General features: G+C 41.9%; 1 protein-coding gene across 1 annotated transcript in view; it reads right to left on the reverse strand.

Annotated features, from left to right (window-relative positions):
• Positions 1–765: 765 nt before the first annotated feature.
• Positions 766–22,260, reverse strand: part of capn5b (calpain 5b) — an 82,183-nt gene continuing 60,688 nt past the window's right edge. Inside the window, exons 6-13 of the mRNA XM_030438244.1 lie at positions 19,388–19,581; positions 17,072–17,149; positions 15,732–15,927; positions 15,526–15,648; positions 15,241–15,437; positions 14,819–14,940; positions 13,076–13,212; positions 766–10,346 (exon numbers count right to left, since the gene is read on the reverse strand). Coding sequence (XP_030294104.1) covers positions 10,164–10,346; positions 13,076–13,212; positions 14,819–14,940; positions 15,241–15,437; positions 15,526–15,648; positions 15,732–15,927; positions 17,072–17,149; positions 19,388–19,581 — 1,230 coding nt within the window. The 3' untranslated portion in view covers positions 766–10,163. The remainder of the gene's footprint in view (positions 10,347–13,075; positions 13,213–14,818; positions 14,941–15,240; positions 15,438–15,525; positions 15,649–15,731; positions 15,928–17,071; positions 17,150–19,387; positions 19,582–22,260) is intronic.

Raw genomic sequence — 22,260 nt, forward strand, 5'->3', positions numbered from 1 at the left:
GATGCCATATTAGCTGACTGGACTCTGCCTGGACTGAATGCATGGATCACGGGGGGATTGTTATTGTTTACACTGCTGACAACTGAGCTCAGTAGCCTCTCACTGAACACTACTATGAATCAGACTGAGACCAAATACGACCTCAAAGACCAACAGAGGGGATACAGAGGTGATTTACAGAAGCTCTGATCTGGGAATATGTCAAGACATTCAGTGGTGAAAAAATCTGTCAGTGAAAAGTGGCAGACAGCGGAATCGTTATTTCTTGTGTATATCTTTAAATATGCTGTGAGTTGTCAATATGAAAAAATATTTTTTTTAAATATATGTCTTTTTCCTGAAGACTATAAACTTATAGCCTGAAATCGGGTAGAACAAGTCTGAAAATCTGTCTTGAGGGTCTACTAACACACACTGATGATTAAGGGAAATACTAATTCTATTAAGAAGATATGTAGATCTTTTATAGAGTTTGTAGAAGGTTGAGATATCTGCAGAAACCTCTCTGTTGATTACTTGCAAATATCATAATCTATCTAGATTATTTTTACTGGACTGCGTAACCTGGCATGTTTTATTTTACCAAATTTCACCTTCAAAGAAGGAGATAATTAGACAGTGCCTTCTTGTAAATGTTTTCAAGTGCACCTTATGTTTGATGGTCCAAGGACTTATATTAAATATAAGGTTTCAAATGTAAGAAATACATTTGACTTCCTAATTAAATAAAGATTAAAGTTCAATAAAATGATGACAAACACGGAGTAGTTTTTCCTGTTTTATTTCAAAGTCATGCCACAAGTTGACATTAAATACAAAAGAAAAAATAATAATTTCAGATCGTAGCTATAAAATAACCACAGTGTAACCGAGAACCAAATCCAACGAACACGCATTGAAAAGGAAAAAGAAAGCTCACGCTGAAAAGAACACACAGACAAGCACACAGTACAGAACATACAGCACAGCTCTCTGAAACCTAGCTATCAGTAAACATACCAGTTTGGAACGCAGGGTAAAGTGGATATATAAAATTAACAAGGTTATAAAATACTGATAAAAGGTACTTGTTATAAAGACCGTAGCATCTTCTAGAAGTGTCACCATGCAGTAGGTATTCCAGTCTCCAGTTAATAAACATCAGCAGAAAAATACAAGAAGAATCACAAGCTCATTCCTTGAGTGGACAAGACTCGATCTCAGATAAAAATGTCAATGACGAGAATGCAGAAGGTGTCCGGTGACCAAATTCAGTACGGTCTAAAAAATACTGTCATCGAGATAAACAACGACTGGTGTTACTCTTTCTAGAGCTCCATCACCAGTGTCTCGTAACATCAGACACATGCAGCGGTATCCATAAGATCAGCAGGCAAGCAAGCCTCAGCTGCGATCATGTCATTGTTCTGACTACAAGTGACAAACAGGGGAAAGCCTCTTAAATAATAACAAAAAAGAAAAACCGCCCAGAATACCTTAAATTTTCAGTTTTGTCTGTAAAGTCTTCCTAATCCCATGATACACTGTTAGCGCTATGCTACAGGTGTCATACCTTCATTTCGAGATTTTAGGGAAGTATATGATCCTGTCACAGCTTAAACAAGGCGACCATACCATATTTCAGCCTCCTTTTAGCAATTAGGTGGAAGGAAAACCTGGAGAAGTGGCCTCGGATAACATAAATTTGCATATTTTGCTACTTTGCGGGAGAATTCAGATCATTGCTTCAACGGAATGTGAAGTGATGAAACTGCCTTCACTCGGTGAGGGCACACACACATACAACTGTTGAGTGGGACAATTTACTGGATTGAACGTTGGACTGCATGTGTTGGATAGAGTAGATTGCAGTCTGAGTGGTGATGACAGTCTGCAGATAATATAATGTTCATGATATGATAAGAATTCTGATCTGACTCCAACTTCAGATCCAGGCGCTCACCCATTTGCATTTACATTTACATTTTTTGTTAGGGTTTACATTGCAAACTGCACAGCGTATGGACTATGCAAGATGCTCATAGTTTCACCACGAAATTGTGCGGCCCATTGACAAGTTTTGATAGGGCCATGCTGGTGTGGAGCAGACCAGCATGCAAATGTCTCTTTTGACAGAGGCCCAGTGCTGGTTTAACCAACAGACATTCCTGATGAGCTTTCCAACCACTGTATCTGTGTTTTCAATTGAGCTGCCCCAGTGTAACTCTAGTTAAAAACATCTTAGAAAATAGGCCTCATATGAAATGCTTATGTCCCGAACCGATACTATCACTGTACTTGGATGCCACTTTAAAGTAGAAACTGACTGACTGAATAAAAAAGGGACAGTACTTTCAGTCTTTTACTCCATAATACTATGTGCCAAACCATTCACTGTTTTAGCATCACCTCTGCATTGAGGGTTGTCTAACGATGTAGCCCGAAGTGCACCTCCCCATTACTGTTACTGCTTGCTGCAGACCGCAAGACTGTGGTTAGTCCATTTGGTAGCAACAATACCAGCTTCTCCTCCAGTGCTTAGCAGGGGTGGTGATACAGGGGGATTGTGGCTTACAGGTTCCCCAGTAAACAGACCGACCTCTTCAGTGGTTATATTTGCTCCTGGCTGGCCAGCTGTTGCTCTTCCTGGGTTATGCTATGCAGTTGTGCGCCTTTTCACCTTGTGCTGAACATAGATGATGGTCACATCCATGCTTGTTTTGGTACAAGAACTCTTTTACAGAGTTAGGCTAACTGTCTGCTGGTGGTGGCTTCACATTTACTGTGCACACACAACAGTTGGATCGATCTTGTCATCTAGCTCTTGGCAAAAAAAGAACATTGGTGTTCTTCTGTCTGACAGGCTCCCTTTCAAAATGATTTTCCCCGAATTTCTAAGAAAACTGAAGACACCTGTAGCATACCGCTAACTCTCACAGGTCCAGTGAAGGAATAACAGGAAGTCGCTCCAATAATTCACACAAGGTATGAATAAGGTGAATAATTCAGTTGATTCCTCTAAGTATTCTCGCTGATAACTAGAGGTATTGAAGAACATCTCCGTCTTGAAATAAAAGTCTAGAATATACTTTATAACATCCATCAAAACATGGATCCCATAGTAATAATAACTGATAAATCAAGTTGCTGCTACTTTTATATACATACTGTTTACTGCAGGTTACTGAATACAAAATATTAGAAAACTGGATACTGTTTTTTCAATGCATGCAAGTGTGCAACATAAGCCTTCTACTCCACACAGTATGTTTATCAAAGTAGCAACAGCGGATTATGTTTTCACGACACTCTGAGAAACAAAAATATATATTCTGTGGTTTGTAATGGTGCGAGCAGATTTGAAGCGGTTTTGCTACATGCACTGGCATTTTTGGATTCGTACAAAAGTCACCACCGTTTTGCGCAGTTCAGCTTCATTCGAATGGTTTCATGTTCCTAAAACCTGCTTTGGCATGGCCGTGCGGAAAATATGTACAGAGAACCGATTTAAGCTTTATAGCAACTGTCAAAAAAACCAGTCAAGGTCCGTAAACTCCAACCAAGCCTGGTTAGTCTAGTAGCTGGAGTGTTTGTGTATATATGTTTGTGTGTGTGTGTGTGTGTGTGTGTGTGTGTCCGCGTGTGTGTGTGGTTGTTAACAGTGAAAGCCGTAACACTTTTGGCAAAAATCACAATGTGCGACAATGAGAATCACTTCATGACAAAGAACAAAAACAATAAAAAAAGACATGAAGGGGGGAACAAAATAAGTACAAAAAACTCAAAGTTCACCTGTGTTACATTTGTCCAACAGTTACATGGCAAACATATTTCGAACATCACCGCCCAAAGCATCATTTTCAACAGATCAGTCATCTTCTTGGCACATGAGTAGAAGCTCGAAGAGGAACAGTTAACAGTTATTTTGGCCCCTCTCTCTCACCATTACTGTGGGATTTTTAGTGACTCTGAAGCCCCAAATACTTCCATATATCAAAGCTGTCAGGTTGCATGTTAGCTGTTATATTTTGGTGCCACCTCCATGGAAATAAAAAATAGGGAGCCATAAAATAACACAACTGGTCGCGTGGGACCTCAAAGTGAAATATGGCTCCGGCATCTGGATTATTTAATCTATAATGTAAACAAAGCACGTAAAAACCCGATAACATGGCACACTCATGAATACTAATTCACTCCTTGTCAGCCTTAATTTGACTTAACAGGTAAACAGAGCATCGATTCATTTACACATGTTGTACAATTCAAAGAATATTTCAAACAGTTCGTTTGAAAGTCTATGGACATTGTGCTCACAGATCAGTTAATTAGTCCCTAATGTAAACCTCAATCTCAGTGGTTGCTACATAGCTATCTGATTACCCTTCGGCACACAGCTTCACCAGTGAAACACGGTTGCAACAGCTTGTAGCCAAAGGAAATATCTTCGCTATGCTTGCTTCTCATTGGTGGCTTCTTAACACTGTTTAAGGTTTCTTCGTCGACCTCCTCAGCTACGGCACATCCAACCTCATCATATTTTGTTTCTTGAGTGACCCCTGTATTATGAAAATGAAAGTACAATCCACACAAATTTACATGGAGAGCAAGGAACAGTTTTTGATTTAAAGAAATACCTAGTGCTATAAATAAAGGTTGAACTGTAGGCACTGTTATACAGCTGAGACAATGGCACAGATGATACTTTAAACACTGACTAAAATAACATTTAAATGGCATTCATGAATGTACCATGTAGCAGTTATCAGCCTAAAGTCACTTATGATTAGTATGTTTATGATAAAATCCTGACAGACTATAAATTCTAATGGAAACCTGTCCACGTTATCACAACATGGTTTAGCAACAGACTTTCTTTTTATTTAAAAAGCAATTCATTATCTTAACGTTTTGTGTAATTTTAGCCAAATCTGGTTGCAAATGTAGTACGAGTGATGAGTAAAATGTGAGAATGGAGGTCTAAAGTTGATGTCCTTGTCAGCTCCTCCCAGCTTGTCCCTATGATTTATTACTATTACATTTGAGTCACACAGCTCAGAGCTTGTAGAAGGTTGAGATATGCAAGATGCATTTTTTTTCTAAAGAAAAATTAAAAAATCACTTAACAGAACGTACCACTGATCAGGATAAATTTCCACAATCATTCAAGACTCTTCTAACCATCTGGATGAAACAGTCTAAAAATCATTTTTATCATCACTCAAATTAATTAGAAAGGTGATTCTCCCAAGTGAGTCTTACTTTGTTTGTGTTCATTTTTCATTAGAAACTTAAATTGGAAATTATGAAAACATTTCCGTTTCATTTAATCTACATTGTACACTTGATCACTATATGATCATTATGCAAGATTCACAACATTAAATTCAAATTTTCAATGTGGTTTTACTGTGGATTTTCAGTATCCATTGTCTTTTTGATTGCAGATCACTCAGAAATACGATATTTGGGCTTCCCACCACGAGCGTGACGTCAGAGGAAAGCTGCTGCTGTGTGAATACGGTCTATTTTCTTAAAAACATTTTTTTTTTAAGTCACAATGTTTTATACAGATGTTTAAAGAGTCCTTGAGGATGATGGCAATTCCTTCAGAACAACGCAAAGTTATGTTTCGTTATAAAGATTATTTTTCAGAAAACCAAATGCTGATTGCAGCTCCATGACTCAAACAGTAAAACATGAGATGACACAAACTGGAGCTGGTATCACCTCTTCCTTTGTGTTCTGTCAGTTTCATGAAATCCGAGACACAACCGACGCCTTTGGCACCAATCTCTCATCTCTCACTCCAACTCTTCCTTTCACCCTCAGTTAACCATGACATGCTGATTTTGAACATATTCTTGCATAATGTGCAGCCACACCTGGCCATCACGAGGCTGGTTAGGGCGTGGTGTCTTACACAAGGACACTTCAATGTTTCTCAGTGAGGGAGGAGGACGGCTTCTTTCTTTTCCCACCTGGTCTGTAAATAAAAACCAGCAACTATCCAGGCACATGCTCACATCTGACACTGCTTGGCACTACAGTTTTTTTTTTACACTGTCTTACGTTCCCTTAATCGTTATGTTCCCCAACACTCATGTTCTGTCCCTCTGTCAAACTGAAAACTATATAAAAAGAGCACAGAGAAGATAAATAGCACCTAAATAGTTCAACAACTGCTGCTAATGTTCACCGATGCTAGAGGCATTATGAATGCATCACTGTAGTACAAGACATAACTGTTTCAAACCTGTTGATATGATCAGACTGACATGAGGTGCATTAGTGTAGACATGCTGACTGCTCAAAACTAGCATTTCCAAGACTTTTGAGAGAGAAAGAATAAATATATATAGTAACAATTGAACAGTACAATACAAGGCCATGAACATATTGGAAAATAACCCATGCAAGACACATTTATAAAGATGCTGTACACAAAGATGTGTGATCGATTGAATGCCGCGTGTGACAGTTCAAGTAATGGAAAAAGGCGCTGAAAAAATCAGGAAAATGGACTCGATAGTTTGACTGACAGAACTGTCTTACATTCAAAGGAAATGTCTTGATAATGATTGTAACTTACATTTTTAAATTCTTCTTATGAAACACGGGGAGAAATTAAAAAAAAAGACTGAGACATACCAAAAGTCAGTAAAACCTGGAATGAAAAGTCTCTGCAATGATATTGCACTTCTGAAAAAAGCGAAAAAAAACACAAGTCATGATTTTCTGTCAGGGCTTCTGTCACAAGGAGCCTCGGCGCTAAAAGGTCAAACCGGATGGCCACATGATCAATGCAAGAAATGCCATCAGAGATAAATTACATTGTACCAGTGTTGGTTCAATATGCAAAAGCCATCTGAAATCCCTACTTCATCAAATGTCCCATTTGTCCCGTTGTTTTCCTGCTGTGGAGGCAAAGCCAGGACCAAGGCGATGGCACAGGTTGTTTGGCAGGATGTCTCCTCGGTGCTCCCTCCTAGTTCCTTCATCCTTGAGGGTCTTTTTCCGCTTTTAAATTAAATAAAGTGCAAGGTGTGTATTCCCCTAAAGGGATCTTTTTCCTGTCTGTTCACACCTTTCCTCAGAAATAATTTTCGTCCAGGTACAACGCTGATAAGCAGATTTACATTCACGCCCAAACACTCCCATTCAGAGCAAGGCTGGAACTAGCGGGACTCACACACACACACACAGTCTCTCTCTCTCTCTCACACACACACACAGACACACACACACAGGCACACACATGCACTCTCTCTCTCTCACACATACACACACACACACACACGCCTGTTCTGTGCCATCAGCAGAATCACAGCTGCTGTCTCTCAGGGTCACGTGGCATGAGTCTTTGGCCCTGGCCAACAGACTCAAGTCAGAGGAAGCGTCAGGCAGTGGTGTTGCCGTTAAGAGATGATGTGGCACAGGGGGTGGTGGTTTGTAGCTAGGCTTGGGCCAGGCCGGACCGGGCTGGGCCAGGCCAGGGCGGTCCGAAAGGGACTAAGAGAGCGGAGGGTCTGGCTCATCTTTGGTCCCATAAAGCACTTGATTATGTCAGGGTGAATCTTTGCACTCCGCTGAGCTGGGAAGGTGTACACATGGGTGAAGGGGGATCAGAGAGGGAGGGTAGCTCTATCAAAAGCACCGGCTGCTAAGCTACGACCGGTAACATGTGCGGCACAGGCAAAGAGTTCAGTTTAGTCTTTTTTTTTTAAGCCATGCAGTTTTTAGATCGTCCATAGCAACCGGCAGAAAGCGTCTCGGGGAGTCTGAAATGGTGCTAGTGATGGAAGACGGGAGGCAAGATTTCACACATGAGCGCGCTCACAGAACAACACAGAAAAGCTCTGAGTCGAGGGAGAGAATAGCTGCTGTTGGCTATCGTTTGTAAAGTCCACAGTAAAAAGAGACAGACAGTGCTGCATGCGCTCCAAAGCACCGGCAAACTGGTGAAGACTTGAGGTGTCTGGGTGAGCCGACCGGGCGGGACGAGTTATCCACACATATAAAAGAGTATATATCATGTCAATATATAGGAGAGAGAAACTGAAACTATGACAGAAAGCAGGGTGTGATGGAGAGTTAACGGATGGAGGCTGTGCTAACACTGAGGACAGGGAAGAGAAAGAGCATTTAATATGACACCCCCCCCCCGCCTCCTCAAGGTGGAGAGACAGACTCAACCTTAAGGCAATGCATAGCCCTTGGAAACATTGGCACATGCATGGAGAGTGCAGAGATTTCTGCATGTGTACGAGAGTGAGAGAGTGTATGCAGAAAGAAAATAAGACGGGGGTAAGATCAGGATTAGACAGAATAATCTGACCAAACTGTAGATCAGTTGTTGATGCAGATTCTGGCTACAAAACCTAGTTTAAAGGGACAGTTCACCCCAAGATCTAAAACATATTCATCCTACTACATGTGGTGCTATTTATCCATCGAGATTGTTTCGGAGTGAGTTGCAGAGTTTTGGAGATGTCTGCCTTCTCTTGAATATAACAGAACTAGATGGCACTCAGCTTGTTGCGCACCAAGCGCCCAAAAAAATACATTCGGAAAGCTCAACAGCAATGTCTCCGTCCAGAAATCTATAACTTGTTACTCAAGGTAATCAACTGATTGTAGTGAGCAGTTTCATGTCGGAACTTTTTTCTTTCTGCTTAACACCTGACAACAGTATGGCTGAGCTCTAACATTAGCTAGCTTAGGTAGCTTAGTTAGCTAGCCTCTTGCCCACGAGTCTTTGCAGAGACATTATAGAAGAAACTACTTTGAGCTTTTTTAAATAGAAAAGTCTGGAATGCCGGAGATGGTGGTTGTATGACACATATCAGATACAACATAACGACATCAGCCGATGGAGTTGCTTCACTGACATGAGCACACAGTTGAGATTCACGAAAGTTTCAATCCATTAGGTGCAGCTGCAGGGAAGAGCACAATATTACGCTAATGCACAGAATAACCAAGACAGGTGAGGTTATTCAAAGATTGAGACATTGAACTCACATTCCTCTAAGTGTTCTGGTGGGATGTGCTGACGACATCAAGCTACATCACTCTGGATTGAGCTGTAAAGGAAGTCAGTGTCGAATTTATTAAGTTTTTTGCTGTTTTTTTTTTTGATTTGACTGGTGATTCTATAAATGCAGTTTTAATGTCCAAGGGAACCATTAAAAATGGAGTTATGGCTCCATCCCCATTCACTACGACAGAGACCTGGTCTTGTTAGCCCATATTAACTGCTTGAGGACGTTGCTGTTAAGTTTCCTAAAAGGACTTTGGAATTTGCATGATTCCTTTTTGAAGCACGCTTCTTTCTGCGCAGTGACACAGTTGTTAGGTGTAGTACGGTAGAAAGAAATTAGTTCCAACAACAAGCTGCTCACAAAAAGTTCTGTGGATTATCTCGGGTAACCCTTCATGATTTTGGGAAACGGTCTTTGCTGTTGAGTTTTTCAAACACATTTTTTGGGTGCTTTGGTGTCGACACTCACCTTTTTTTGCTGATGGATATTGGTGAAACATCCCCAAACTACATTAAGACAACAAGCGTAAATCTTGGGTTTGAAAAAAGGGTTTTCTCACTCACATGAAATAAGTTTCATTAATTAAAATTCATTAATTGGATTAAAGAAGTGCTCATTAGTGTCCTGTGGATCATCAGGAGTAACCAGGTCATGATTTATGTAAGGAGACATTGTCGTTGAGTTTAGGCGTTTTGAGCACCACAAGCCAAGTGTAGTCTTTTTCCATTATATTCAAGAGAAGGCAGATGTCTCCCAAACTCTGCATCTTACACCAAAACAATCCAGATGGATAAATATCATTACAGGTGAGACGAAAAAAAGGGTATTTTTGAGTTTGGGTTGAACTGTGCCTTTAAGAACATATTTCTGATGCAAATCCTAAATAATGGCCTAATTTGGAAGGAATTAATATTGTCTGTGGACACCTTCCAACCAGACATGTTGGTAAAGGCCTTAAAAAACCCACATGAGAAAGCAGAATTTAAACGCTGAAGCAAAAAGGGAAATGATAACAGATGAGAGCGAAAGCGGCTGAAGACACAGTGAGCTCCTGTGATGGTCTGAATGGTGAACATGAACAGCGGGCACGATGGAACGCCACCTTGAGAGTTGATCGTTATAATTGTACAAACGATCGCCTCAGATGTTGTTGAGCGCGGTTGAGGTGATGAGGCGCACAGTGAGCGTGCCCGGGAGGTCGTTGTCCTGGCGGCTGCCCTTGTCGCGGAGGTGAAGCGTGTGCTGCTCCTGCCGCTCGTTGGGGTCGCTGAACAGGATCACCTGACCCAGGAAGGTGTCTACGATCATGTTCTTGTTGTAGATCTGTTCGCCGCTCGTGGGAGGAAGGCAGACATCCGACAATCGAAATGGGGGGGGGGGGGAGGAAATGAGAGGAGAGAAAAGAGAAAAGGCAATAAGCAGTCACAAAAGAGAAAAGTACAGGATGAAATACACAAGGGACTGAAGTTAGAGAGCGAGGGTGAATGAAGAAGAAGAAGAAGAAGAAGAAGAAGAAGAAGAAGTGCTGATGTACTGAAGTTTAAAGCAATAAATGAAAAATAATAATCCCTACTTACACTGCACTCTTCAATAAATTAACTTAGAAAACACTTCATATTCGATTTAAAAAATAAATTATCTATTAAAAATAGATAAGTGTGAAACCTTTTCTGAAAACTTTACTTTCAGTGTTTGAGATTATGAGATCATTGTACCACAGTGGATGTACAAGGACAAGATTTGCAACAAAGGATTGATCCTTTTTCATGGTCAGGTGGCACTGATCTGATCTGTCAGATGGTGTCAACAGTGACATTTTTAAACCGATCAGGTATCGACACGTCCACCTCCACTTCAAATCCAGTTTTTCTGAAGCCACTGTCTGTTCCATTCTTGCCTCCAAAGTTTCCCAATGAGTGAGTGTTGAGCTGTTGTGCAAGTAGAGAGGGTTGAGATTACGCTTATCAAGGCTCCGTCCTCGCAGGACTACATGTATTGCATACGGAGCAAAAGTGCCCTCTGGAAAAGATGTTTTTCTGCCAGCAAACACTATTAACACAATTAAATGTCATGGAGGGGCTTCATTTCTTGCTTTTCATCAATCTTTTTCGGTGTGGCCGACACAAAGTCTCCTCCCTCTTCAACAAACAAACAAAAAAGAACCTCAGCATTCGAGCAACGTTGTTGCACTAAACGGAATACATTATAATTTGTGAGGTGAAACTCTTGATAGAGGAGAGAGGCTCAGGAAACTAGATCAGCTGGTGAGTGTTGGTCTGCTAGAAAAACACTGACTGCCACATAGGTTCGGTGGTTTCGTGAAGAGATGTAGAAACATGTACTCACACTGAGGGAGGTATTTTCCATGGAAACAGAGAACTGTGTGTCATATATACAACACACAACATGATACTGAGTCTGTCGCGATGAGGTGGATGCACTGGACGTATGGAACAAACCTAAGAGGCATGTGGGTGTAGAAACGTTGTTGTATTAAAGATGTGATCTGCCTCTTGTTCTACACATATTTGAATGTGTTCGACACAGAGAGCTTAAAACATTTTACCCTCTGGTGAAGGAGTGTCAGTGTCCGGGTAGAAAAAATCATCACTTTAACAGAGCAGCACACTTCTGCCTCCTTCCACTCAGATACAGAGATGATGCAATTTCACAGGTCTGATTGAGTAAATTCAACATCACATTACCGACAATAATTCCCTAACAAGTACACCGGCTCGCACATATTGCCTGATATTGAGCCTGTAAGCGATTGGTTATGGATGTTCAGCAGATTTCCCTCAGCGGCCCCGCTCTCACGTGATACAGTCACACACTCAGGGATGACGAAGGGGAACTGGACAGAAAAGGCAGGTGAGAAATATGCTGATAGGCTTCAGGAGCTGAGGAAAAAATGTAATAAAAAAGAGAGCTTCAAAAGTGTAAAGCTGTGTGTGATAATGAGTTTTGCATCACGCTGAGACAAAGACAGCCTGTAGTCAAAGTTTCCCCTGAGGGGAACTCAAAGGCTTAACCTGCACCGAATAACTGATGATTACATTTACTTCCAGGAGTAAAAACTTGCTTTCGAAAAGTCCAACATATTTAAGGGTGAAGTTTGCGATGTCTGAACATCTATGACTGATCAAACACAGAGCTACAAGTTATTGTTTTTGTCCTCGCTGGATTTTACACCCCTGTAACTGAACGATACTGTACAACACAATGACAAGTAACTAAATCTCCTCAACCTCTTCAATTCTGCTCTTCTTTTCTCCATCTGGATTAACACTTGTCATCATAATCATGTGACTGCAAACATTGTATTGGTCTTCACAGTTCTTCAAATGTGGCGGAAACTCAAACAGGAAGGTGCGAAAATAAGACTTTTCCTTCCTAGTTTAATATGTGTAGTTCAGTTGCACAGCTCGTGGAACTTTTGGGTCAAATGGGACACTCTCCCTCGACTTCTCCTCCTGACTGCAGCCTCTGCATCCTCACTCAAACACAACAAACATGAAAGAAAACATAGAGCAGCAACAACCCAATGATCCAGACACCACACAGCCACCGGAGATCAGGACAGGACCATAAGAACGAAGAAGGAAAGCTCCGACTGTCAGGAACTAAACCGTAGTCCAGAAACGTGTGCCTTTTACACAGATAATCAATGTGTTTTTTCCAATCAAACCCTGTCCTGCTAACTGCTGCCATTTTAAGACACTTCACAATTCTGGTCATTGATTTCATTTCTTTGAGGAGATGGAGGATTAAAGAGACGGTTCTCTGTGGCTCTCTGAGGCTGGTATCTTAAAACTTAAACATAACTATCTGCCCGGCCCGACGACACAGGAGGTTGCTGACAAAATGATTTATTAAGCACGCCCTGTTTTAGGAAATAAATAAACTAAATAAATGTTTAAAGAAATATTCTGATTCTGATTCTGTAAAGTGCAGGCACCTCGGATGACTGTCTGGTCCTTTTGATGCCTGACAGCCACCACTCGCGCGCTGGTTGTAGTTCTCAGTGTTCAGGATGCAGAGTGACAGCTCACCTCGATGTGGATGCCCTCCTTGGGTTTCTTGCGGTAAAACAGGCCTTTGATGTCGAAGCTTGGGCACCGTGTGTCCTTATGAACTGGTGAACGAACCCTCTCTCCTTCACAGTTGATGATCACGTAGGGATCTACAGCTGAGGGAAGAGAACGTTTTCAGATCAGGAGCTGATAACAAACTGTGATGGTTTCACCTCAGATGATATATGTTGATAAGGTAAAGAGTCTATTAACAAAATATTTCACTGTATGTTTAATTTCCTTTTCAATTAATCATCAGGTGGTAATTTCAGTGAAGTTCTTGCAAACCATTTAGTCTCTTTTTAAAGATGTATACGCTTGATGAGAATCTATTTACGATCATATAAAACAAAGAAAAGCAAGAAAATTCTCACACTTGAGAAGCGAGAAACAAGTCATATATGGCAATATAAAAAAAAATGAGTCGATCAACGTTCATCATAAAGTGTCTTAAAGATTTAGAAGCTCTATTCTGCTAATGACGTCAAACATGAATGAGTTATAATTCAAAAATGCTAATTTGTCTTACCAACCAGTGCGTCTGATCAAACACTGCAGACTGTCCATCACTTTATTAACACTGTTCCACTTAAACGTTCCCTGTTTACTTTAATTGCAGGTGCTCAGTACAGAGTTTTGTTAATTACAAGAAGAACTCATTGGCCTTAATTTGTACGGCTGTCAGGGAGGGGCTGCTGGTGCCCTCCGATCAGTGGTTTTCCCCCCGCGCTTTGCTAATATGCAAAGTATTATGGATTATCTGTATTAATTTCACCTGGTGGAAGTCTGATGACTGACATGTTAATAAGTGAGTTAAGCGATTGACAGAGTGCAGACCAATCACCTCAACTATTTTACAATAATTTTACGCATAACAGTGGTTACATGTCCAGGGGAGTATGACTGCATATGTGGAAAAAGTAGTATAAAGCCTTTTTGAGGCATTGTGGGTAATGTAGGCTTCAGGTTTTGCGACAAAGAAGAATGTGTGGGGAAAAAAGGGCAAATTCTCTGGTTCTGTTGCATCGATTTTCATCATTTGTTTATAAACTGGACGAAATGAGCCCAACAGTGTTAAGGGAGCTCAATGATACACCAATGGACTGCTTTACGAAACCTGGCATCTACATTACCCACAATGCAATGCACTGAGAGTCATTATTGGGGGCAATTTTTTAACATGCAGAGGTACTCCACAAAACCTGTAAAACACACTTTAATGTGTAAACCTAGCGGAGTTACCCTTTAAAGACACTATGTGCAGGACATCAACATTTCTGACCTTGGCACCACGAGGATCTGACCCGGTAATACACAATGAATAATCTGATAGCACTGCAAGGACTGCATCAGTTTTCATTTGGATTGTCTAATTTCTACAGTATTATGACACTAGAATTATGAGCTATACTCATAATCCAAATCTAGACATAGTGGCTTTAAAGTTGGGTTAAGTGTAAAAGTTAAAGGTTTGTGTACATCGGGGAGTATTAGGGGGTAAAGACGGTAAACTGCAGACTAGAGCTACATAAGTGACTACAGTTTCAGCAGATGGTGCTGTGGTACCTCGTGCTTTGCTCAGATGTCTTTCCTTACTGGGATTGAGGCAGTGGAGCTCTGTGGGTGTTTACACAGGTTTCCAATACATGAACATCAACAACAGCATGCAAAAGAAACGCACCGAATCAAGCAGAGACACAGCTCTGTGCGCACTGGCCCTACCTCCATTGGAGTCCTGTCCCTGCAGACCCTCAGCGTTCAGTACATGGACCTGAGTGACCAGCTGAGGGTAGCCACACATCCCCGTCCAACATGTCTGAGGAGGCTCGTCCAGAGTCAGCTCTCTGGGAGACAGAGAGTGGACGTGACTGTTAGAGAACTGATGAAGCCAACTGGAGTGAAGTATTTTACTTTAATCTATTCAACGTTAGTCTTTCCAGCCAGCGTTTCTAAACAGTATACAAGAGAGCCAAATTAGTATGCAAGTGACGAAAACTTAACTTCATAACATAATTCCTTGTCCTAGGAACTAAAAACTTGAAATTCTATGATATGGTCTGCTGGGAAATGAAATCAAAAGAGCAGCTAGCTGGGAGTTGGTCAGCTGCTATTTCATGTGTTTAGTGGTGAGAAATCAGATTTACTTGCAGTCTGAAGGCACATCAGTGAAGACACGGAGCAGGAAGTCGCCCTGCTGCCCGGGGTCAAAGGTTGTGGGAATGATGACGTAACGGCCCTCCTTCAGCTCCTTCCTGAGGAAGACGCAGCGGGAGTTGATGTAGATGGAGCCCGCTACTTTCTGCTGGGCTGAGTGCATACGGTACTTTCGATTAAGCTCCACCTGCGGGATGAGAAGGCGTTATGACAGGAATCTCTCCATCTGAGGTATTTATGCCTTGTGTGTGTGAATTTTGTGTGTGTGTTCCTACCCGGTGAATATCAAAGCCAATGGCGAGGTTTTCCCCTTTGCCCTCTTTGGGTGTGGCTCTCTTTTCTTTTTGCTGTAAGCAGATCAGCACTTCATCTTCCACCTTCTTCACATCAAACACGTACTGTGAAGACAGAGAGACCCCATGTCACATGCCAGCACTGGACACACATCTCTCTGTAAACACACATGAGCACAAGCACTAACCTGGGGGTTCTGCAGGAAGGTGGCCTTGTGATTGATGCAGCCTCCAGAGCGGTTGCGAAGGGGGTCCTGGCGGTGGACCCAGGAGCCCCTCATCACCTCCTCCTCCCAGGTTTTGTGGATGCTCAGGTAGGAGGTGTTGATGAGGCGGCACAGGATCAGGTCCGTGAAGTACTGGCAGAAGTCGTCGAACGTCATCCTGCAGGAGGGCAGGAACAGGAGAGAAGAGAGCAGAGAGAGTGGATACCAACGAGAGGGAGAAGCTTGAAAGAAGAAAACCTTTGACAGGTTCAAAAATAGAGGAAATGAGACCAGGAACAGAGAAAAGGGTCACATGTTAAAGGGAGGCGAGGATTTCTGGTGCTGACATGGAATGAGATGACACACACGTTGACAGATATGGGTTTTAAAAAAATGGTAGCATAACTTTCATTCGACCATTTTAATGCCAAGAAACGCCCCAAATCTATCAGTGTTTCCCAGGACTTAATGTCAATGTGAGAACGCCCAACTTGAGTTAGACCTTTTGAAAATGACTCATTTTCACTCTCTTGCCGTTTAATGAGCAGAACAGTACCACTCTCACATCTGTCCTTTGAATTTGATGCTACCACTAACATCTGTTTAGCTTAGCTTAACACAAACACTGACGGCAGGGGCAAACAGTTAGCCTGGCTCTGTCCAGGCACAGGGTTGCAAATCATGATCGATTTCAATTAACTGGTTGATTAAATGTCAAAAATGTTTATGCTGAACGTGACATCTGCAATTTGCTCCTTTTCTCCAACCAACAATCATTTACCAGCAAATGATAACAATTTTGATTAAAAAATGACTGAAACCATGAATTAACTTATCAGAATATTTTGATTAATAACTTGTCTGTTGATCGATTAATCAGCTAATCAATTTGAACGCCAAATTCCGCTGCCAATGCTCTCTAAAGTTTGCTAAAACAACAGGTTAAGGAAGTCAGTGTGCATGCCAAAAATGTAGCATGTTAATTTGTTTGCTTGAGAGGCGGTGGTGCACTGATTTTGTCAGAGCCAGGCTAGCTGTTACCCCCTGTTTCATGTCTTTGTGCTCTGCTAGGCTGGCAGAAACCTCATTTTCATTAGTCTGACAGAGTGCATATTTCTCAAAACTGTTCTTAAATAGCACAATCAGCCCAAAATGTCAGTTCAGGTGAGAGGGTTCCCATACACAATGGTATTAATCAATCAATCAATAACCTGTATTCGTTCAAATGTAACTTCTGTTTCTACCAGGCCAGCACCACATGAATAAATGGGTCTAAGATGAGGAGAAAGAAACAAACTTGCTTGCACTTAAATGGTTCTCACCAGAACTCGCCGTCGTCCTGCACGGTGACGCCAAGCTTTTCTCTCTCGCTCTTGCTCACCTTGTTCCACTCCTCCGAACTGCAGTCAGCAAAGAAATCAGAATGCACACAAACCAATTAATGGTGAGATATTAAGCTCTGAGTCTTTCAATAATCAAAGTAATTGTGAATCTAAATTCCCTGTGAGCTCTGATGAATAAATGATGAATGCGCCTGCCCCTCGTGGGCACCATCGTATTAAAAACTGTGCATGTGTATTTGTTGGTGTGAATCATCGCTAAACATCAAGGTCCGATTTGTATTCACTGCTCAGGGGAAACAAGCACATTTACTGGATGCATTAGCTCTGTGTTTATGTCTTACTATTTATGATTCACTGACAGCGTCCACATCTCAACAGTCTGTCAGGCTCCCTTTACGGTAACGGGTTTTAACAAACATATGAATAAATTATTCAGCGAGTGATTGACGAAGAGGAGAGATGACTCACATCTCTTTAATAACATCTTTCTCTCTTTCTGGCCTGATCAATAATTCAGACTCCATTATGATCCTGCTTTACCACCTCCCTGTTTGTTTCACAGAGACTGGTAGCTAACAATTTAAAGATAGAAATGTTGAGGGGGGCAACTTTATCTCAGCCTTTACCAATTCCCTTGTGTCAGGTTGCAGAAATGGGATGAAACGCTCTTGTCAGGGGAGAAATAACAGCTTTGTCTTCGTGATTGAAAGGCCACTTGTGCAAACCGGTCATTCTGATTCACCTCGACATTTGAATTGAAGGGTTACTCAGCTCAATTTTGGCCCGTCTGTGATGATATCTTAGCCGCACCCCCCGTTGATATTGCCCTCTAAAAACAAGCTCGAACAGGGCTGAATGCAGTCATTCGTCTTCGCTCTGTGGCCCATTAGCTTGATTGCATATCCATTTTTCATTGTCTACATGACATTTCTCATTGTGCCGCTTTCTTGTCTAGGTCGTGGGCATTAAATATGTGCTGGTCTTTGTTCAGTTGTTTGTTGTTTACTCATTTATCACACACAGGCTCTCAGAAATTTTAAGAGAGGAAGTGCACATTTTAAAAATTAAATTAGCGAAACTGGTTAAATCGGTCCCGGTCGCAGCAAGGTCATGTATGGAAGGACAAATGCATCGTTTGTGTTGTGCTGGAAATGTTCCACGTCTGACTCATCTCGATCACGAAATTGGGACAGATGGATGATGACGGCTCAATGAGCCTCAGTGGCCCTGTTCAGACCTGGTATTAACATCTGTCCTGAGTGATCCGATCACCAGTGAACAGCTGTAAGTACAGGTGGAAATGCCCCCAAGATGCTATGAGGAAGCATTTGAGAGCCAACGACACTGACCACATTTCGAGGTGGCTTGACTGCACCAGTTTCTTTTTCTTTTTTTTTGGCAGTGTGTGTCCTGGGCCACGTTGAGGGGCCGCCTACTCAATTGACAATCCTCTGCAAACAAGAAGATGCCACAACAACAGATCTGATTTTTATGCGGTTCACTGTACTGCAGATAACCTGTTCGTGCTCTCCTAATCTGCTCCAAATGTTGGCAGCAGATGTTTGTGAAAACACAGATCCAACCAGTGAACTTACAACCGCAGTGTCCCCAGAATACCTCAAATAATGTGTTTTTGAGGACGCGACACTTTAAAAACTTGGTGAAATGGCTAAGGCAAATTCTAAATAATTGTAAACTCAGCATTAAATTAATACATTAAGCTGTTTCTTACAATCTTGTCCTGCTGGGGGTGGACATGCAGCTCCTCACATGATCTCATTGGGAAACATTCATACTTTGTTAAAAAACAAAAGCAGAAGATTTGAGTCTGGATTGGAAAATACTGGGGGAGAGGCGGTCAGCCTGGGTTGTCTCGTCTTTTGCTACTGTCAGTTTTATTGTCAAATGACAAATACAGAAACAGTCTAACAGTAACCAAGGCAGGCTACTACTTTGTTGCATGTGGAGAAAGTCCGCAGACTCCCTTAAAAAACGCTTTGTAAACTTTGTAAAAAACTGTAGACCATAAATTCTTTATCATTTGGTCCTTCTTGTAAATTCGGCAAATGCTATACGTGTTTAGAAACATCACGGCTGTTTGTCACATTGATGTATGTGTAAGTGTTTACTCAAGATACATGTAAAAGCCAGATGTAGACTGACGGGCCGAGAGCTGTCCCCTTGTAATCGGATCACTCAAGACGAATGGTAATAACAGGCCCTAAATGAGGCTTAATAAGAGAAGATGAGCTGCAGTGGTCCACCCATGCCTGTAGGTGGCAGCACTGTAGTTACCTGTCACTCCAGGGGCCGCTCCACTCCTTCTCTCCCCAGGGGTTCCTCATACGGATCATATGCAGCTTCTCCGACTTGAAGAAGGCCAGCAGTCCGTGACCTAGCCGCACTTTCCGTACGTCTGTCACAGCGTAGGCATGACCTTTGACCAGGCCACAGTCCAGCCGTGCCTCCATGTCCTCGATCGTGGTCGCCTGCAATACAGCAAAAACAGGCCGGTTCAAAACAGATGCTTTTGTGGATCTCTAGAAATATGTAAAAGAGGGAGGCTGGCACAGTTCCCTGGGAAATTACAAACAGGTAAGTTTTTAGAAAAAGGCAAGCAGGGACACTGTTGCGGTTTGCAGTAGAAACACAAAAACGCTCTGCTTCTGAGGGAAATGAAAACAGAACAGAGATATGTGTGCCTTTATAACAGAGAACAGGGAGATGCAACAAAAGTCGCCGGCAGGACCAAAACGTAGGTGCTGGGAGCACATTTGGAGGACCGAGCAAATGTGATGTGCCACTTCAAATTTGACCAAGGCACCATTTGTGGAGAGGAGAGAGTCATTAGGCGGCGTAGTCAGAAAATTGGTTCTTCGATCTAATAATTATGTGTTTGGTGCACTTGGATTTTCTTGTGACACATTACATTGCAAATTCCAGACATAATTATCCTCACAACAGCTGAGAGCCTGAATAACATGGTACACAGACAGCCAAACGCAGGGACACGACAACAGCTGTATGAAATGGGAGTTCTAAAACACTGGTTCGTGCAATCAGAAGCTGTTTGAAGGAATACTGATCCACAATAAACATGCTCAATCTAAAATTGGTCCAGAGTCCCAAAGTAAATTGATTTAAACACTGTACTCTTTACCTTTCACCCCCCATTATCAGCCACATTACACCATTTCAAGCTCTGTGACTGGATGTTTCTTGCCAAAATGTGCCTCGGGTGTCATGTTTAATTTCTAGACCTAAGACTTTATGTCCGCAGTTGCTTGCATCTCTGAGTCTGCATTCTTTCTGATGGCAAGCAGGAGTCTGCAAGATTGTGTGCAAGATTACCTAAGCGAGCAGTTTTCTAATGACTTTATGGTCTCAATCACAAATTTCAAGTCTTCTTCAACACAGCATGAAGTTTATTTGCCCCATTTGGTCCCAATTTGGTTCAAATGAGGGTAAAATAGAAGATAAGGCAGGGTATGCTTTAGGGCTGCCTTGTGATTGGCAAGTCAACACCTGCCTTCAGTCAGGTTAAAGACATAGCAATATGTCTTCACCTCGCTTCCACTCTCTCATCCAAAAAGGGTTCATTCTGACTCCATAAAACCAAGATGGCGACCCTAAAGTAAGGCCCAAGAAGAACAACGGGCTCTGAAGCAAAGTTTCATAAGATTCCGTCATGTGTTGCACTGGGAGGCAAAGACTTTTATCATAAGCTTACAATGTGAAAGAACATTGCTGTAAAATTGTGATTTTTTTTTTAGCATCACGCAACCCTTGCAAAATGACTCATCACGACCATAATCTGATGCCGTTTGGTCTGATAACATTCAATTTAGCCAGGTGCTATACCGGAAGACAGCTGGCTCGACTGGCTGAAGTCTCACGTGCACACACCACTGAGCAGCTTTCACAGGAATGAACAGAGCTCTGCCTCCAATGTTGTATCCAGAATTTGCTTGTTATATCCATAAACCGTAGTCCACAAACCTTACAGTGACTTTACACCTGCCTGGAACCAGGGAGGTCCAAAAAACTCTTCTTTGCAACTCTGTCAGGGTCTGTGTGTCAACAATACTTTTATTTTCCTATTTATCTTCAAGTCCCCTTAAGATCGAGTCTCTCTTTTTTTATTTCCACATAAATGCATGCATATTAGAGGTAGGTTTCCCAAGAGTTGTATCCAGGTCAGGTCCATATTTTGGACTTAATTTTCATGCATTTGTCTCACGTTAATTCCCGCCTTTTCCCCCCTCGGTCTTTCTGCAAGAGATGAAAATGAAATGAGAGAAACGGCAGACCGGCCTCGGGTCTCCCAGAGGGTTGGTGTTGAATTCACACATCCCACAATAACAATTCAAGATTGAGAAGTAAAAGGCAAAGTAATAAGAACAATGGATAAAAGTGGAAAATTCATTTTTGTATGGTGCTGGTAATGTTCGCTGAGCTCTCATTACTCTCGCAGTTGAATAATAGACCCTCCGTGTATAAACTCATGCATATAAAAGAGCCATGTCATTTAAAAATTGAACTGCACCTGACTCTGAAATCACAATAAGGGATTGTGAATTAGCTGTTGCTGGAGCAGGACGTCAGGGAACAAGATTGGCGTGAAACATCAGACTAAAGGCCAAACTGTGAAATTCATACAACAGCATACGCTTGTTTTCTTAACAAGCCGATGTGAGTTCAGAAAAAGAGCAGCGAAAACCTCTGCAGGCAAGTCGAAGGCTTCTCTGCCTCAGACTCTAAAACGATAACGTAAAACTGAGACTTTAATGTATCACTATGAAACAGTTTTCAAATGTTCATGCCGACAGCGTCCCGTTGTCTCAGCTGATCAAAAACAAACAATACAGGGATTGCCAGAGAAGTTTGTGATTCAGATGCGGGAAATGTTTGAGGAAGCAAATAAGCTTTGTGTTTGGAGAGGAGAGGAAGTCACACTGGCTAGAAGCAGAGGCTGGTCTTTGAAGCTTAGACAAAACCTGCTCAATCACACACGCAAGGAAAGAACTCAACAGGCCTTATGTTGATCGAAAGTGATCCGGTCACACAGCACCAACTGTGTCTGTGTTGATGAGGATCTAAGGATTGAAGGCATCATATGCAACACAGTTTGTGACCCTCTTTGTGGAAAGTGTGTGTGTGTTTGGCAA

This window comes from Sparus aurata, chromosome 13 (genome assembly GCF_900880675.1).
Source record: "Sparus aurata chromosome 13, fSpaAur1.1, whole genome shotgun sequence".
Classification (NCBI taxonomy): Eukaryota; Metazoa; Chordata; class Actinopteri; order Spariformes; family Sparidae; genus Sparus; species Sparus aurata.